This window comes from Protopterus annectens, chromosome 5.part0 (genome assembly GCF_019279795.1).
Source record: "Protopterus annectens isolate FY-2018-M chromosome 5.part0, PAN1.0, whole genome shotgun sequence".
NCBI classification, from domain to species: Eukaryota; Metazoa; Chordata; order Ceratodontiformes; family Protopteridae; genus Protopterus; species Protopterus annectens.
In genome coordinates this window covers 1,166,369,606-1,166,390,085 of record NC_056735.1, presented here as the reverse complement: position 1 = coordinate 1,166,390,085, position 20,480 = coordinate 1,166,369,606, and the positions used below count along the sequence as shown (strand labels likewise).

Sequence of the window (20,480 nt, the reverse complement as noted above, 5' to 3'; positions counted from 1 at the left end):
TGACTAGGCTGGCAGCATTCATCCATCTCTACCCAATCCTCACAGAGCCCATTTAACTTTGCAGTTTTCAAAATAAACCAAACAGTACCTTTGTAATTTCTCATAACAGACTGTCTTTTAATCAAAAGAAAAGTCCAAGGCTGCAGGCCTCACCCAGGCCAAACTTTTAGTTTTAAAAATCAGGTATTTCTACAAGGTATACTCTTCAGGTTAGCTGCAACTGAGCTGCCACAGGTTTTCAGTATCTTTCTTCAGATGAACCTCTAAGTAAGGAGCTAACATCCTAGATTGCTGCTTTCAGGAAAATTTATTATCTACAGTATTAATTAACAATTAAGACCTTGTTAACTTTTTGTGTAATGCAAACTTATGCCTAGTTACATATTCATGATAATGTTTCCACATGTTATAGCATTCATTTTAAAGGCCCACATTATCCTTTTTCCAGTTATATATTCAATGTATTAGTAAGCATTTATATCAATTATATTTTCTATTTTTCCTTTGGCTAGGCATTGCCTCTTTCTACCTGCTGCAAGCTTATCTGGCTGAGATGCTGCATTTTATTTTCATATTTTTTTGGTGTATGCGTATGTGTGTGTGTGTGTGTGTGTGTGTGTGAGAGTGTGTGTGTGTGTGTGTGTGTGTGTGTGTGTGTGTGTGTGTGTGTGTGTGTGTGTGTGTGTGCGTGTGTGTGTGTGTGTGTGTGTGTGTGTGTGTGTGTGTGTGTGTGTGTGTGTGTGTGTGTGTGTGTGTGTGTGTGTGCGTGCGTGAGAGAGAGATCATTTCTCTGTCCTGGTAAAATCTGATGTTAATTACTGTTATCAGTATTAAGATGCCATGATTTCAGTTTTGGAAGTGGTGCAATGTTTCTAGTGTGTAACAATATATTTAAGCATTATTTCTGACTGTTAATGCATTTCAGACTATTAGAAAATATATCCTGTTAAATCTAACAGCTCAGGCTAGTAGAAAATATATCAGGAGGTATTCAGAAATAAGCATAGCATGAAAACTGATTGATCAGTACTGGACACCTTGATTATAGTTTTGGATTTGGTACAAGCTTTCTAGTGTATGACTTTAATTCTGTCAAGCAATTTCTTGACTGGTAGTGCCCATTTCAAATTACTAAAATATGTAATGTTATATCTAACAGCTCAAGCTATAGAAATTATACTGGGGCTATTCAGAAAGAATAATAGTTTGACTATACTGTGAAAAATAGTGTGGTCCAAGTTACACAACATGGCCCAATGAGGCTTAGGCATGTAGAAGTGCCAGCAGTGGGCAGACATACTGGAGGCAGTGCTGCATAATGAATCAGTGTGAGTGGAAAAATGGTACACAATGAATGGAGAGTACTATAAGATGTCACATAACCATAGGACAACAGAATGCAGGTCTCATACCTCACATTTCTACACTTCTCGAAACACACATCAGAATTCTGGCTTATCTGCAATATGGGCACACCTGAGACCCCATACAGGGGCTACACTATGAGATGCCACCAATGTTTATAGTTTAAATGGGAAGCAAATGGGCATGCAAGACAGATAGAAAGAGGGGAACAGCAAATAGAAGAACACACATAAAGAAAAAGGAAAGAGAAGGGTGGTATGGGTGGTTGGAGAAGTAAATATATTTTTGAACAGGTGCCTTTTAGCATGCTTTAAGATGAAGGCTAGAGGGGAATGAAGCATGATGACGGTATGAGCAGAAAGGAGGTTATAGGGATGGCAGCAGGGGTACACACACTCAAACATGTAACATATGCATAGATGAACAGGGTAGATATCAACACAAAAGGGAGGTCACAATGTAGATAGGCAGTCAGAGGGGAGGGCAAGTGGTGATGTGGGCAATTGTACTACAAACATGTAAGGTGTACTGAAACAAAAGGAAGATGAACACCATGATGAGAGATAGGGTGGGGTGATGACAGTCTGCCACTAATCCCAGCAGGAAACCTGTCCAGAAGTCAGTTCATAAGTTCATAGGTTGTTACTCGGCTAATGACCTCAGGGCACCTTTTAAAGCCTAGCCATGCTTCCCAAAGTTATCTCAGTGGCTGACATCTGGGGTGTGCTCCACCACTGGCAGTCCAATGGTCAGAGCTAGAAAGCTGTGCCACTCTACCAGCTACAAGAGGAGGTACTCTAGATTGTCAGTGTGATTGTCAAGGCACTTGTCCACCTCAGTTTGCACCAGCCACTGTACTTTGCCCAAGGTGACTCAGCAGGTACCCTTATGCCACTCTCCAAAAAAGTCTATACCACTTACTGGAGAAGCAGTCATGGAGACCACCAAGAAGCCCTCCAAGTCAGTCCTCCACAAGGTGACCATCATCACCTTGTAGAGTAGAAAGACTGGGTGCTACTGAGTCAGCACAGTGGCTGAAGAAGAGTGGTATGGATGCTGCCACACTTCTGCTTATCCCATGGCTTAACCCTTCAGATAAAAGGAAAATAAATGGAGAGAATCAAAACAGCAAAGCAACATAATTATATAAAATATGGGAAGGAGAACAGAACTGGGGCAAAATACATACATCAGTGTGATGCAGTACATATGTATTATGAGGCTTCAACAGACTTGGATAATTATAGTCCCATAAGACTAACCAGTCTCATGTATAAGGCTAGGAAAGGAATCATTATGGAATTAATATATAAGGATATAGGTAATCTTGACTCAACGCAGTTTATATTCATCAGGGGCAGGTCCTGCCTAATTTAGCTGGATGACTTCTTTGAAAAAAGTAAAACAGTACCCAGCACATATCTATACCTTGCAAAGGCATTCAGAAAATGGTAGATAAATTAAACCAGAAAATATCAATCTCCATGTGACTCATTGGATAGCAGCTTGGCTCACAAATAGAACCCAGGAAGTTAGGATGAATGGCTATACTTCCTCCAAAAGACCTGTCACTAGCGGTATGCCCAGGGTCTAGTCCTTGGGTCATTCCTCTTTGGCATTTACTTCAGAGGTTAAAGCTAATGTTAAGGGTTTGCAGCTGATCAAATTTGCAGATGACTGCAAACTTGGTACCATCATAAACTCTCCAGAGGGCACCAAGATCTTCCAAGAAGGCCTCTCCCAAACAAATAGCTGGGGCCAAAACCATGGACTAAAGCTAAATTCCAAGAAGTGTATAATTGTATATTTTGACAAGAAAGAAGTTCCTTGTAACTATCATATTGACAATGCAGCTCTTAAAATTGATCCCTAATTAGGGATTTGGGATACCATGTTGACAATGAACTGTCCATTTGATCACTGCATATCTGCTGTTGTAAGGATGTCATTTTTATTGCACAGCTTATATCTGAAGTATTGCTTCCAGATTCAGGGATATAATTGCTCCTCTGTACTCAGCATTCATTAGGCCAATCATTGAATATAATGCTCCTTTCAGTATGTACCTGTCCAAACACATTTCGCAACTGGAATGACCACAGTGCTTTCTCACTAAAAAAATCATGGACCTAAATTTGTAAGAACTACACAAGCCATCTGAAAGCCTTGTTCCTCTTCTCATTATCATATATGATACTGAAAGTTGACCTCTGTCTTGTTTATAGAACTTCAACAGACCCTATTTTGTCAAACCTATTACACATTTGCAAGTCCAATGGTATCATAAGTACTGTTCAAGGGATCTCAATTTCTTTTGCAAAATAAGTAGAACATGTTGGAGGGATAGGTTTGTATCAGAGAGAATACCACTTTTATGGAGCCATCTTCCACACCCGTAAAGCAAAGTACTTATTTTACTCTACTGAATGTATGTATGTGTGTGTGTGTGTGTGTGGGGGAGGGTGCTTCTGCTGAAAGGACACAGGGAATATGCAACAGCTTGCAGTCTTATTAACAGGACATTTATCCGGGGTGCAGGGAGTAGAGAGCTGTGCCTGCTGTGTAGAACATTGGCCTCATAGCAGTCCACAAGGCTGTAGCCACCACAGAGGTACTAGGTCCAGTGAAGTGAAAGTTGTTGGTTGACATGGACAGTCCTTTATGCACACATTGCCCCAGGTGTGAATCCACAGATATACCTGTGGGATCATACGACTGAAGATTCACTTACAGCACACTAATTATGGTAGTGGAACTCGGGAATGGTATCTAACCAACCTGCAACACAGGTAAAGCTGCTCAAGTATTAGTGGGGAATGTTTCAGGTGTGTAGTAGCACATGCCATGCACCATTATGGAACCTGGCTCTGAATGAGACCCTACAACCTATTGCTTAGCTATTGTACTAAGTAACCATGGCATCTTAGTTTGAGTGCTATCCCTGTTTACCAGGAAATGACTGTGCACAGAATAACTGATCACTACAGCTCACAGCACTATTTTGAAATGTTTCTGAATTGCATGGCAGTCTTTGATGTTATTATTTGCATAAATGAGCTCTGTCATTTCCATGTCTCTAATTTGCATGTCATTATATGGTCATGTGCACTGCACGCATGCCACATGATTTTTTTGGTAGAATGATTAAATTGCATGTGTTTCTGAATTGTCACCTCCCTCCATGCAATCTGTTTATTTTATTTGTTCACCTCAGGTATTAAAAAAAGGCAAAGTTGTAACCCTCAGTGTGTCAGATGTAAAAGATGATTTGGATGTCTTATGGGATAGTAGATGCTGAATACTGATGTAAAGTTTAAATACTAAAGAACTGCAAATATGCTTTCATGAAATAACTGTCATGTTTATATATATATATTTAGCTACTCAGTTGTCAGGAATTCAGTCTGCTGTGTCTGCTGTGTCTGATGGTTTCACAGAACAAGAGGCAGCCCAACCTCCACAAGGAATGTCTGTAACAAACAAGAAAAAGGGAAAGAAAAAAGGTACCTAAAAATCTTTTTTTTCCAGTTATTTCAACAATCACATCAAAGTAGTTATATATTTTCTGTAAAATGCATGCCTTTGATGTTAATCTGTGTCCTTCTCAGCTTCCAAAGACTTCGAATATCTATACATTTTATAAGCACTCTACTGAATACATTTGCAGTGACTGATAGTCACTTAGATTGTACCTTTTCCTGATTATAAACTACAGTTGTATAAAATCTTACCATAGTGGTAGATGTCCTTGCTTTCACTTCTGCAGTATTCTTAACATATGGGATTCCCTGACGTGGAAGCCTGACGTCCGGCCAATCTACCAAAGACTCCTGTTGCTTTAAAGGTACGCCGAACGTCACTGAAATGCTCCTTGTGTAATGTAGGGCATAAAGGTGATGTTCAGGCCTACTATAGTCAGAACTGATTGTCCCAGTAGGAACACCAGTCCAAGGAACCCAAGAGGTAATCTGTACATCCAGGAAGACAAAGCAGTAGGGGCAAGGAGGGAGGGAGAGAATACTGCAGCAGTGAAGGCAAGAACATCTATCTTTATGGTAAGATTTTATAAAACTGTACTATGTCCTTACATTCACTGCTGCAGTATTCTTAACATATGGGAGAGTGCCAAAGCTCAAGAGGAAAGTAGAGAGGGTGGAGAAGCAGAAGAGTCCCCTAAAAAGCCATGAAAAATGGCACTAGCAAAATCAGCCCTAACTCTAGAGATACCATCCAACTAGTAGTGCTTGGTAAAGGTATGCACAGAAGTCTAGGTAGCTGCTTCAAGAATAGAATTAGTATCTAAGCTCTTGAAAAAAAGCACAAGAAGAAGCCACAGTTCCAGTAGAATGAGCCTTGACTGAGGAAGGAAGGTTCTTGCCATAAAAAGTGTAACAAAAAAAAGAAATAGCCTTAGAAATCCAAGAAGAAATAGTTTGCTTGGATACAACAAGTCCCAAAGATCTAGGATGAAAAGAAACAAATAACTGATTAGACTTTCTAATAGCCTTATTCTTATCCACATAAACCTTGAGTTGCCTATGCACATCCAAAGTATGCAGCACCCTCTCACTGTCAGTTTGCAAACACGAGGAAAAGTAGGGAGATTAATAGACTGATGTAATGATAGCTCATTAACCACCTCAGGCATAAAAGAAGGGTATAATTGCAATCTGGAACTTTCCCCAAAACTCTGAGCTGTGTTTTAACTTAATAATATTGCATTAGTGTGCATAGTACTTTTAAGTTTTTTTTTTCTTTTTGAGCTTTTCTCCCCCAGACGTCTGCTGAAAAAGAACTTTATACCTAGTTGTACTTTGTTGGTAAAATATATGTAATAATAAATAAATAAAACAACTTCTGGTATTGTGATCCTGAATGCTTAGACTATCCTTCAGAATATTTCACTAGTGAGATAGGTGTTGTTTATAGCTGTAATACTCACACGTTTGATTGATATATTCCTTTATTATATATTCCATACTGCCCTCAAAATCATTTAAGTCTGACATCACTTCTGAAAGGATGTTCTCAGAGTCATTGAGTCAAATGCCTTGCAAAGCAGAAATTCCTCTTTTGAATTGTTGAGTAACAGCTAAGTTAGAGAGTGCTGAAAAGTGGTAGAACAGCTCTGGCATATAACAAAGTACCGTCATGCTTGGTAACACCAGTATGGTTTGCTAAATTTTGGCAGCTGTTAGCAGTGTGATACAAAATCTTTAATGCTGTTATATCTTTGGGCAAGGATACGTATTCAAAAGAGGCACTATTTTAACTTCTGACTGAAATCGTCCCATCAAACAACTTTATGCTAATAACTGGTAAATCATCATGTGGACATAAGGTGGGAGAGGTCTTCTATTGCTATTTTTAATGTTAAGAAAATCATTCTGTAGTAGAACAGCAATTGAAGATTATGAGCATATGTTAAATATGTAGATTTCAACACATACTATATGCAGCTCTGTTGGCTCTGATGTGACCATACCACTTTGTCCTCAGGAAAGATCAAAAAAGGAGGACAAGGCAAGGGTCTGCAACTTGGAGATCCAGCTGGCAGAAGTAAGAGCTAACAAAAGAACAATCTTTCAGGAACAACGTTGCAAGGAAGCTGAAGCAGCAGGCTCAAAAGGAGCCTGAGTCAACTTCTTCAAAACAAAATTAAGATCCCAGGGAGGAGGAACAGGCTTCCTGGGAGGTCTAATGTTAGGGACATCTTTAAGAAATTGTTTTACTTCAAATCTAGAAGCTAAAGGAGGAGGAAAAGGCAGACAAGCAGAGACAGCTGACAAGTGGGCTTTAAATAGAAGTATAGGTCAAACCAGCATTGAACAACTCACACAAATAAGAGAGAACCAAAGGAACATCCATAGTAAGTGGGTCCAGGTTAAGAGAGACACACCAAAAAGAAAATCTCCTCCATTTGGATTAGTAGGATTTCCTAGTAGTAGTTTTCCTGTCCTTCTGTAGGAGTAGAATAAGTCAGGAATTCATTATCAGAATCCGACTCATTCTCAGAAGAATGCTGTTTTCTAGGCCTTTTAAGGTAAGTAGAGGACCAAGGAGGAGCAGGAACTGAAACCCCTTGAGGAGGCTTTAAGGACATTAAAGCAGTAAATAACCCCTGCGTAATGGCATACAAGTCACTTTGTGGATCCATAGGAGCAGAAGAAACATGTTTAAGTTTTTGCTTCTTTTTTAAGAGAACGTCCCCTCCAAAAAACTAAGAAGGCTCAGACCCAGGACGACAGTTGAGAACCCTATTAGGAACTTTTTCCACAACTGAAAATGGAGGAACTCCCCTAGGCCCCTCAGAAAAAAATCACCTGTGGTTCCCCCAAATGTCTGAGACAGATGTTTGCAAAGCCTCTTCAGACATGCTGCCCACCGGCCTCCAACATGGTCGTGGCAGAGAAATCCGATAATACAGCCAGGTGAGCCTCTGGATTTGTAGTGACCTGGGGAGAAACTACCTGGCAGAGGCTGGACAGCAGATGATTCCAGTCGTACCTTTTTCACCTTCTTCTTCCCTAATGGCTGTCTCTCGGACGGGAGATTCCTTCCATTGTATATTTATTTTGGAAGCTTAAGATCCTGGTTCTCAAGATACAAGGAAAGGAAAGGGAAGAAAGTCTACTGCGAATGTTTTTTAGGATGAACACCTGACAAATTGACAAAGACGTATAGTCATGATAAGCTCCTAATAAGGAGATTGTGGTGATCTTTATGGGGAATCTGTCTCCCACACTGGCATTTACCCTTCCTGGATGACATTAACCCCAAGGAACACAAAACAAGACAAGAGAAAACAAAACCCCCAGTGGGGCACTTATCTGCAACTGCAAAGAATTCAGCAAACAGGTGTATGTAGTCACTGGAGAACAAAAATGCATTAAACTGGCAAAAAATGAATGCATGGAAACAGACCAATGGTAATAAAATACATTTGGATTGGCGGCAAAGAAGTTCCAGACTATGGTAAGCCTGAACACCACCTTTATGCCCTATGCTACGCAAGGAGCAGTTGGGTGATGTTCAACGTTCCTTTAAAGCAACAGGAGTCTTTGGTAGTCTGGCCGGACATCAAGCTTCCATGGCAGGGAATCCCATATGTTAAGAATACTGCAGCAGTGAATGTAAGGACATCATTTATTAGTGTTTTCAGTGCCCTTTTCTCTAATAATAACATTTATTGTTTTAAAATTGTGATATTCCATTTGTTAGATCTAATCATAGTCCTTGATGGCAGCTTGGGATTTCACAGCTGACAGGAGATAAAGGAACAGATTTTGTGCCAATGAAAACTTAAAAAATGTGTATTAAGATGACAAAATGAAAATGAATGATTTTCGTTTTATGATTATGACGTTCGGTTAACTAGGACTCGATGTTTCAAAGTAGATCCATTACCATACACACACATAAAGCTTTGCTAAGATATGTAGTAGCATCTGGAAGCTATAAAACCATTTCAAATACTTCCACCCTTCCAGGGTAGCAATTAGCTCACCCCTAAGGACAATACAATAGGATTCCTAGCCCTGATATTTACTGACATTTTGTCTCTGGTTGCATTCAGAACTGTAAGATACAATCTTTATGGCCTAAACCAGATAATTTAATTTCAGACTATTTTTCAAAGTTTGCTGGACTGAATATAACCTCTTCTCTTCCAGTATCTTCCGTTACAATATATTCATTTCAGCAGTTACAATACACTCTGACATACAGGTGTATTTCTTTTCTAACAGGACCCACTGTTGGTACATTTGTAGCACAAACAGCTTTGCAAATATATTTTCAACACAAGCACCTGTACAAATTAGTTTGATATACAAATGACATATAATTCTTTACAAAACTCCTGCTAGCTATGCTGGCATATGTTACACATCCACTATCCTTCTCCTGGCACTAATACCTCACACCATCACAATGACAACCATTTAATGTTTAGAGACATTTTAGATAGTTTGTAGAGAAATTAAAGGTAAGTTATTCTAATACAAACGGGAATTACAATATGAAGTGAGGGGGGAAAACAGGCGTATGCTATATTTAAAGAGAAAGTCAGAGAAGAGAATTTGATAGCAATAAGGAAGTAAGTGAAGAACAGAAGAGTAAGGAGCAATGAGAAATAAAAAGGCACTTGTTCATATTTAGGGATATAGTTTATCCTGTTATGAGCAAGAACAGAGCCAAATTTTAGCTAGGAAGTCTTTAAGAGCAGTTTTGAAAGAAGGAAGGGGTATAAACCAGATGGATACAGGTAAGGCATTCTAGACCTTAGCAAGCTTGTAGGGTACAGACAATGCCCAGCAGATTTCCTAGGTTTGTAGACAGACAGGAGTTTTTGGTCACTGGATTGCACAGACCGATTGGGAACATAATTGTATAAAATGTTTTTAGTCCTGGAAAGGCCGAGGGATGTTGGATAATTAGTTAATATTTTGTCATTTTTGTTACACTTAGCTGTGTTATTTAATATTAGTGTAGCAATTAATTTTATTTTTATTAAAAAAATTGCATTTCAGTCTTATATAAGTTAAAAGTTTGATACAAGTTCAAATGTTAATATAAATAAAACAGTATTATTCTAGTTATATTTTGTATTGTTTAATATTTTGTCTGTTCTTCAGTTTATATTTTGAATGTTGATATCCCACAATTTTATTGGGGTGGGTTACATAATTATGTATGGAAATTTTATGTTAATCAGTGTCCAGATTTATTGGCCAGTTGCGCCTAGTTTTCTTGGGCCTTTGTCCAGATTTTTGATGATTCCAGGTTAAGAATTATGGTTTGATAGGTTATGCAATGTCCCTCACACGTATAAATATATCCCAAATTCCCCAAAAGACCATGCAGTTATTTCCTTCTTAAAGCAATCTACTGCTAGTCATATCATGACAAGGATATAAAAGCTTTTGATAGATTTGGGAAGAAAGTTTATTCTTCTTCTACTTCATCTTTCAGTAATTAAACAACTGAATAGACACTACGAGGTAAAAATTAAACTAAAAACAAAATCTCATAACAACCAGGCACAAAATTGTGATAAACTATAATTTATTATCGGTTTAGTGCTTTCATTCATACACCATGAACTTCTTCAGAACAAATAATATATTTTCTTATTGGAATTTAAAAACTCACATAACTTAGTCACATGAAAAGCCTATCCAATCACATTTCGTCACCACTAAATAAAGAAAACATCCTAATTACATAAATTACTAAAAAGATATATTTGTATACACACATAAAAAATACCAAGTTATGAGTTAACAATGAATATATGTCATAAATATGAATGCATTTTATATATATATATATATATATATATATATATATATATATATATATATATATATATATAGATAGATAGATATGGAATAATAGTTTCATCCATAGTCATTACACTTTGTAATGTTTTACCTTTAAAAGACAATTGACAAAGCGCATTTAATTCAACCCTGGTGGGTTGTTTGCATTCAGATATAGTTGCCACCGCAACTCATGACATTCCAGTGGTTAACCCTTCCCTGGGATTACGTTCTACTTTTTTCAAGTACAAAAAGAATTTGACCCTCATTTTGTTTAATGTGCTTAATCATTGCATTAGTAATTTTACCCTTTCTAATATCATACATATGTTCGTAGATCCAGTCACGTATCTTTCTATCAATCTTATCTGTATAAAATGCTGGGCAAATCTGGCATTGGGTCAAATATACTAAACTTTTAGAATTACAGTTATACCAGCCCCCCACCTGCATGATCCTATTTCCAGTACTAACTGATCCACTAACCAAAATGTACCTATATTGGTGACAATAACCACTCTTAAACAGTCCCAATCCCCTTTCAAGGTGGGACCCACAAGAAAAAAAAATCTCTGCCATTCCAAACAGCTCTTAAAACATCTGTCTTTTTTCTATGAACCAAGGGTTTGTCTCCTAATTTAACCTTCAAATCATAATATTCATTCAATAGCCCCCATTTTTTATTTAAAATAGAGCTAATGTTACCACTATCCATAGTATATTTAGTCACATAAGCCTTCCTGTACCTATTGGAAGTACCTTGTTTCACTTCCAAAGTCTCTAGAACATCTCCCGTCATAATAGGGGTATAAAAAACATTTTCCTTTTGACAATGACCTCTTCCAAACTATGGTTGAGAAAAGCTATGGGATAGCCCCTTCTGAAAACCATATTTACCAGTATATCACATTCTTTCAAAAATGTATCAAATTCAGAACCCATTTGAACAAGGCGAACCATTTAGCCCTTAACTACAACCTTTATCTGATACATTGGGTGACAACTATTAAAATGAAGAAAGGAATGAAATAGAGAGTGGCTTTCCTATGAATGTTTAACACAAATTTCCCACATGGTAATCCTTTTTTTAACTCAATATCCAAATAGGTTATAACATTCCTATTTGTGTTATATGCAGATTTCAAAAACTCCATGGTATTATTGATATAATCAACAAATTAATTTATCTTGTTTACGCTATCAGTCCAAAGAATAAAGATGTCATCCAAGAAATGTACATATAAGGACCAAGAGGTATTAAATGGACTATTAAAATATATTCAAATTCCCAGTGGGCCATAACAAAATTAGCAAAAATCCGGGTGCATGCAGTACCCATTGCAGCCCCTGATTTTTGTCTATACAGTTGTCCTTCAAAATATGTATAATTGTTCATAAGAATTAACTTCACGAGGGCCACCATAGTATTCAGCTGGTCTTTAGACAATTCTGATGTTTTTATAAGACAACCACCAAACCACTGTAAACCTGTATTGTGTGGAATAACCAAATATAAGTCCTTAACATTTATAGTCAAGAAAACACAGCACTAAAAACAGTTTCCCTAAGCCTCCTCAAAAATCCCAAGAGTCTTTACATATTTGGAGAAGCTGACCCTAGCCCTTCTTAAGGGTTATATTTAGAAACTTATCTATAACATGTGTCTTTGACCTTGCCGCATCACCTGCCAGTAGCAAGGGGAAATTATTTATATAGGTTCTTAGGTAGGTACTAGGCTATCGGCTCTAGGGCCTGTACAAGCCTAGCCATAAAGATTCCTTGGCTTACGCCACCCAGTAATTATTTTCCTGTGCCCCTGTCGAGCAGAGCCACAGAAGTGATCCCCAGGGTGAATTTCCTGTTTCCCATCCAATCATCAAGATTTTTCTTAAAGAGGGCTAATGAGGTGCTCTGCTTGACATGAATGGGCAGTCTGTTCCAGAGTATGGGGAGTCTCTGAGACAGGAGCCTATCACTCCACCATGTTTTGTTTATTGTGGTGACAAGGTTTAGGTCCCTGGAGCATGTGGCTCAGAGGGATTGGGATTTCTGTAAGTGTAGCATGTCCAGCAGCTCTGGGTTTGACATGGCTTTGCATGTTAGGCAGAGATCGCCTCTGAATAGGCGATATGCGACAGAGTAGAGTTGGAGATTTTTAAGACGGTCTGCATAGGGCATCTGTCTGAGGCCAGTGATCCTCTTTGTGAGGTATTTCTGTGGCCTTTCCAGTTGCTGCAAATGTCTTGTGAGGTACATACCAAACGGGGATGTTGTACTCCTATAATAGGTCTAATGAGGGATGAGTAGAGAAGAACAATGACCTCCTTTTTTCCTGGATGAGAAACGGTTTGTGATGAGGTGTGCCACATAGAAGGATTTCCTAACTACTGTGGCGATGTGGTTATCAAAGGAGAGACTACTGTTCACCTGTGTACCTAGGTCTCGTATTGTACTTTCAGTGTTGAGTGGATTTCTGCCAATGTGGTAGTTCATGGGCACAGCGTTTTTCCCAAAGGGGATGACTATGCATTTTTTGGCGTTGAGCTTGAAGCCATGGCTTTGACTCCAGTCACCTGTCTCAGTGTGGCCCTTTTGTAAAATGTCCACATCATTTGGGGATTCAGTAATGGCTCCCAATTTGCAGTTGTCTGCGAACTTTGTCAGCCATAGTCCCTCTGTGTTGGCTTGAACTTCAGAGAAGTAGATGCTAAACAGGAGTGGACCCAGGACTGAGCCCACTTGTCACTGGTCTGTAGTCAGATTTGGAGTCAGCTACTTTCACGGTGTGGGTTCTGTCAGTGAGCCAGTTGGCAACCCATCACGTGACATAGGGATTTATGCCCAGTTTAGTGGGTTTATATATGATTCCAGAGTGGAGGATGGTGTCGAATGCCTTGGCGAGGTCTAGATAGGCTGCGTGAATCACTTTACCCTTGTCCATGGTTCTGGTGATTGTTTCAAAGAAGTGAATCAGGTTTAGGTGACATGATCTGCCTTTCATGAACCCAAACTGAGTGGGGTCCAGAGTTTGAAGGTTACCTATATCTTTGATTATAAGTTCCATGATGATACATACATTCCATGGCTTTGCAGATCAGTCTCGTCAGGCTAATGGGCTGGTAGTTCCCTGGGTCCATGGTGGATCCTGCTTTGTGGAGTGGGATAACCATAGCTGTCCGCCATTCAGTAGGAACAAAGCCTGAAGTGAGGCTATGATTAAACAAGGTACTCAGGAGGGGTGCCAGATTGTTTTGTAGTTCATGCAGAACACAGCCCGGGATGTTGTCTGGTCCCATGGATGCTGTATTCTTGGCTTTGGAGAGTGCGGTTTTTACCTGTGCGGCCAAGATTACCGGGACTTGATATTCTTCCGGTATTGAGATGGGCCCTTTAAGGGGTGAGAGGGGGGTGAAGTTAGCACTGAACCTGTCTGCCAGGATGTTGGCAATATCAGTTGGTTCTGTATATTTAGTGGCATTGTTCTGTAACTTAGAGCAGATCTGAGTGTTGTCATTGAGATTCTTCACATACCTATAGAGTGCCTTGTGGTTGCCTTTAGAATCTGTGGTGATTTTTGTAACTAGCTTTGGAGGATCTTATGAGGGATCTCAGCTTCTTACTGAGGCTGACAAGGGAGTTTTTCCAATCTTGGGATTTTACTCTTTTTTGCAACAGTTTCTTCCTTTTGTTGTAGAGTTTGTTTATGGCAGGGGACCACCAGATTGGTTTCCTTTTTTTGGAGGAGAGCATCTTGGTTCTGTTTAGGATGGCACAATCCATGCATTCGTGTATGTGTTCTTACAGTGTATTGGTGTAAAATTCAGCAGTCGTACTTCTACTTTCCATCTGCATGGGTGTTGTGAAGTTTGCCACTTCTGCCTTGAGAAGCATGAAGTTGGCTTTGGAGACGTTTTTTACTGTGGTTTCCTTAATGGGGGTGGCGGGGAGGGGGTGGGATGTGGATGTCTAGGGTGATCAGCTTATGGTTGGATCTGGCCAACGAGGAGCTGACCTCTGGTGTGGAGCATCAGTCTCCCATGTTGGTAATGACTAGGTATAGGATATTGGTGCCACTGGTGGGGGTATGGATCAGTTGATCCAAGGCATTGGAATTTATGAATTCCAAGAATCGTTGAGCAAATGTGTTGGTATACGAGTAATTTTCCCAGTTAATGGCTGAATAATTGAAGTCGCCCAGTATTAGGGTATTTGGTTGTACCTTAATACTTTCCAGTATGTTGAGAAAGGTGGAGTGGGAATCATGGGGCATGGTAGGGGATCTGGAGCAAGCTACAGTTTGGATTCCAGTCTTGCCTAGTGTTAGTTGCACCTGGAGAATCTTGGATGCATTATGTTGGGCAATTAGCCTGGAGGTGTGGATATCCTTGGTGAATATGGACACGCCTCTGACTTTAGTGTTTCGGTCCAGGTTAGGTGGCCGAAAGGTGTGGTATGAATTGTAGCCTGTATTACAGGGGTGCTCTCTGGAGCCTTGAACCAGGTCTCTATCACTGCACAGATGTTGATGTTTTCCATTTTGCGGAGTGCCTCAAGTGAGTGCATTTTGAGGTTTAGATTTCTAGCATTGAGTAGCATTACCCTCAGATTGTGCTTGCTTGTACCTGTTACGGTGGTAATTTTGTCATTTAAACCCTGGAACAGTAGAGATAAGCTGAGACAGGATAAATAACTGCTCGTCCAACAAGGATATACAAAGATGAAACCACAATTTATTGTAGAACAATATCACATCCAGGTTTAGTGCTTTCGACTGAGCACCAGTCTTCCTCAGAACAAAAAACTACTAAAATCCTTACATATTTATACACATCAGTTAATTGCTTAATAGTATGATTGATGAAAAAAGTCCGCCAAAAAAATTAAAGAGACAAGACTTCTTATACTTACATCTATATAACAGCCTATGAACTATTTCACCTATAAAATACATAAACATTAAATAAACATAAATAAAAATACTAACTATATAAATGTAAAAATCGATAATTCAGAATAACAACCATTTGTACATTTAAAATATATACATATACACAATAATATACTTGTAAGTGCAGTGTGTAACTAACTCACCCTAACCACTCAATTCTTATATATCTAAATAATAGATGGATATGAGTATGGTCATGAATATAATGTAAGGCCACATATCTATTAATTGAATAATGTAAGCTAGGTATATATACGTGGGCTGACAGGGGAGTATATAAACACAATTATGAGGCTAAAGCTAAAAAAGGTTTGATGCTTATAAACTCATTTAAGCCAGGCGGTCTCGTAGAATCAGTTAAGATTTGCCATTTACTCTCCAATTGGGCCAATTTCATTTTCCAATTACCTCCGAAGGGTGTATCAATTACTTGATCAATAATAGAAAAAACAAAGTTGTGCTCTTCACCCTTCTCTGCTATGTGCCTATATAACGCATTTTTGGTGTCACATTTGCCTGTACAATGTACAAAATGCAATGCACACTATATAGGGAAGACGGAAAGGCAGCTGAAAAAACGCATTTATGAACACATATATAAGATAGGCAAATGAATGCTGTAATAAAGTGGCCATATTTACTGCCAACCTCCCTGTTTAGCCCTGCAGCATCTAAACTGGTTGAAACTAGCAATGTCTCTCAATTAAAGGTAGCTTGCAACATCATCTGTCATACCAAAAAAAGTGTCCATTCCTAATAAATCACATTTAAAAATATACACCCAATGAAGCCTTCCTTTCTAGTAACAACGGTCTTCTACTACCTACGAAATCTCACAATACATCTGGAGATGTCTTCTACTCCAACTACTTGAGAAAGCTGTAGAATAAAATGCCTCTTTCACTTAGGCAAATTGACAACTTAAGTCTGTTTAAATCACACCTACAACTCCAACTGAAGTCATCCACTTGTGCATGAATTGTGCCGTCCCAAATAGAACCAAGATGCTCTCCTCCAAAAAAAGGAAGCCAATTTGGTGGTCCCCTGCCATAAAGAAACTATACAACAGAAGGAAGAAACTGTTGCAGAAAAGAGGAAAATCCCAGAATGCAAAAATTCCCTTACCAGCCTCAGTAAGAAGCTGAGATCCCTCATAAAATCCTCAAAAGCTAGTAACGAAAATAAAATTGACAAAGATTCCAAAGACAACCAGAAGGCATTCTATAGTTATGTCAAGAATCTAAATGGCACTGCTCAGATCTGTTCTGAGCTACAACAGAATGCCATTAAATATACTGATCACAAGGATATTGCCAATATCGTGGCAGATCAATTTAGTGCCAACCTCACCCCCCTCTCACCCTCTAAAGGGCCCATCTCAGTACCAAAAGATTGCTAAATTCCAGTAATCACGGCCACACAGGTAGAAACCGCACTCTCCAAAGCTACGAATACAGCATCCATGGGATCAGATGACATCCCGGGCTGTGTACTACATGAACTACAAAATGAACAGGCACCTCACCTATGTGTCATGTTTAATCATAGCCTCACCTAAGGCTTCGTGCCCACTGAGTGGCGCACAGCTACAGTTATCCCACTCCACAAGGGGGGATCCACTTTGGATCCTGGGAACTACTGTCCCATCAGTCTGACGAGCCTGATCTGCAAGGGCATGGAATGCATTATCATGGAACTTATAAAAAAAGACACTGGCAACCTTCAAACACTGGACCCCACCCAGTTTGGGTTCATGAAGGGCCGATCTTGTCTTCTGAACCTGATTGACTTCTTTGAATCAGTCTCCAGAGCTGTAGACCAGGGTAAGGCGGTCCACACAGCCTATCTGGATGTCGCCAAGGCCTTCAACATCATCCCCCACTCTGGAATCATAGATAAACTTACTAAGCTGGGCATAAATCCCTATATCACTCGATGGGTTTCCAACTGGCTTACTGACAGAACCCAGACTGTAAAAGTAGCTGATTCCAAATCCAGCTCCAGATGGGGGACAAGTGGCGTATCTCAGGGTTCAGTCCTGGGACCACTCTTGTTTGGCATCTACTTCTCTGAAGTACAGGCCAACACTAAGGGACTCTGGCTAACAAAGTTTGCAGATGACTGCAAACTGGGAGCCATTATTGAATCTCCAAATTATGTGGATATTCTACAAAAGGGCCTTACAGAAACAGATGCTTGGTGCCAGAGCCATGGGCTCAAGCTTAATGCCAAGAAATGTATAGTTATCCCCTTTGGGAAAAACCATGTACCCATGAATTACCACATAGGTGGCAGTACACTAAACACCAAAAGTGTGATGAGAGACCTAGGGACACAGGTGGACAGTGGTCTCACCTTCGATAACCACATAGCCAAAACAGTCAGGAAATCCTTTTATGTGGCACACCTCATCACTAAGGGCTTTTCATCCAGGAAAAAGGAGGTCATTGTCCCACTGGACTCATCCCTCATTAGACCCATTATAGACTATAATGCCCTGTTTGGTATGTACCTCACAAGACATCTGCAACAGCTGGAAAGGCCGCAGAAGTACCTCACTAAAAGAATCACAGGCCTAAAGCAAATGCCATATGCTGACCTTCTAAAAAAACTCCAGCTATACTCTGTGGCATATCATCTACTCAGAGGCAATCTCTGCTTAACATACAAGGCCATGTCAAACCCTGAGCTGTTGGACATGCTCCACTTAAAGAAACCCCAATCCCTCAGAGCCACACGCTCCAGGGATCTAAACCTTGTCATCACAATGAACAAAATATGCTGGAGGGATAGGTTCCTGACCCAGAGACTCCCCATACTCTGGAATAGACTGCCCATACATGTCAAGTAGAGCGTCTCCTCGGCCCTCTTCAAAAGGAACCTTGATGATTGGATGGGAGATAGGAAATTCATCCCGGGGATCATGTCAGTTGCCCTGCTAGACAGGGGTCCAGGGAAGTAAATATTGTGGGAAGAAATATCCAGGGAATTGTTATGGCTAGGCTTGTATGGGCCCTAGGACCGATAGCCTAGTACCAACCTATGAACCTATGTAAATGCTCCCTTGCACCTGGATAACCTCATTAACCCAAACCCAACAACTTTATTGAAACCTTATACGTCTACACATTATTTTTTTCCCATTTTTATTAATCTATATCAATGATTCTAGCTCTGCCCAATTTTGTGAAATTTAATCTCAATACATTATCTTCATATTTTGGACTGTCATGAATCTAAAATATTTTTCTATATGTATGCTGGAAATAATTGCAATCTGGAACTTTCCCCAAAACTCTGAGCTGTGTTTTAACTTAATAATATTGCATTAGTGTGCATAGTACTTTTAAGTTTTTTCTTTCCTTTTGAGACGTCTGCTGAAAAGGGACTTTATACCTAGTTGGACTTTGTTGGTAAAATAGATGTGAATAATAAATAAATAAAACAATTTCTGGTATTGTGATCCTGAATGCTCAGACTATCCTTCAGAATATTTCACTAGTGGAATAGGTGTTGTTTATTGCTGTAATCCTCACACGTTTGATTGATATATTCCTTTGTTATGTATTCCATACTGCCCTCAAAATCACTTAAGTCTGACAGCACTTCTGAAAGGATGTTCTCAGAGTCATTGAGTCAAATGCCTTGCAAAGCAGAAATTCCCCTTTTTAATTGTTGAGGAATAGCTAAGTTAGAGAGCGCTGAAAAGTGGAAGAACAGCTCTGGCATATAACAAAGTACTGTCATGCTTGGTAACATTAGTATGATTTGCTAAATTTTGGCAGCTGTCAGCGGTTTGATAAAAAATCTTTAATGCTGTTATATCTTTGGGCAAGGATACATATTCAAAAGAGGAACTATTTTAACTTCTGACTGAAATTGTCCCATCAGACAACTTTATGCTAATAATTGGTAAATCTTCATATGGACATAAGGTAGAAGAGGTCTTCTGTTGGCTATTTTTAATGTTAAGAAAATAATTCTGTAGTAGAACAGCAATTGAACATTATGAGCATATGTTAAATATGTAGATTTCAACACATACTATATGCAGCTCTGTTGGCTCTGATGTAACCATACCACTCAACCTTTTAGTGCAAGAAATCTGGACAAAGCCTGAAAAATGGGGGGACATATTTTGAATATTGCTCTTATAAACTTAGAAAGTTGCTAGAGTAACAGAGTTTGTTTTAACATATATTTGTTTTGAAGGATTTGAAGTCTGAAATAAATGTCTGTCATTATTTAGTGACTTCAGTCCTCAGATCATGCTAGTGATTTTCCAGAAAACCGCACATGTTATGAGGAATAGGCCAAAAATATGAGCCAAAAATCTGGATGTTCTGTGAAAATTTGTACTGTTGAGAGGAATGTCAGACTTGCATCAGCATAGGTTCTAATAATTTAAGCTGCATGTAAAATCTAGTCTTGCTTTATATTCTTATGTTTATGAGAAGACTGAACTCATTATTGCTTATAACGTGATGTTCTGAAGCTTTAGAGAGATCATACTGTATCAGTTTACTCTCATGTCAAGTTTTTGTTTGCAGTATGCTTCTGTTGTGCAGTGTTGTACTGTGCATTTTGCCCAAGTTATAGATAAAACTGGTTTGTTATGGGTCAGCCCACAGCCCATTTTGCTGGTTATCAAACAAGTAAATAAATAAATAACCTAGTTTACTAATTTTCATTTCAGTAAGAAAGAAGAAGAAAGGTGAACAACTTAAACCAGGACCATGGTTAACTAAGCTGCACTTAGCTGATAATGGCATTGATGGAAGAGGAATGAAAGGAAAGCCAGCACCACTGGAGTTCATACAGATGATATGTCAGTAAGTATCAAG

The 20,480-nt window shown here is 39.2% G+C and overlaps 1 protein-coding gene across 3 annotated transcripts in view; it reads left to right on the top strand.

Moving 5' to 3' along the window:
• Positions 1-20,480, top strand: part of LOC122801571 — a 906,449-nt gene that overhangs the window by 590,579 nt on the left and 295,390 nt on the right. For all 3 annotated transcript variants that reach the window (XM_044071011.1, XM_044071013.1, XM_044071012.1), the window contains 2 exons: positions 4,746-4,868; positions 20,333-20,468. In XM_044071011.1, coding sequence (XP_043926946.1) covers positions 4,746-4,868; positions 20,333-20,468 — 259 coding nt within the window. The remainder of the gene's footprint in view (positions 1-4,745; positions 4,869-20,332; positions 20,469-20,480) is intronic.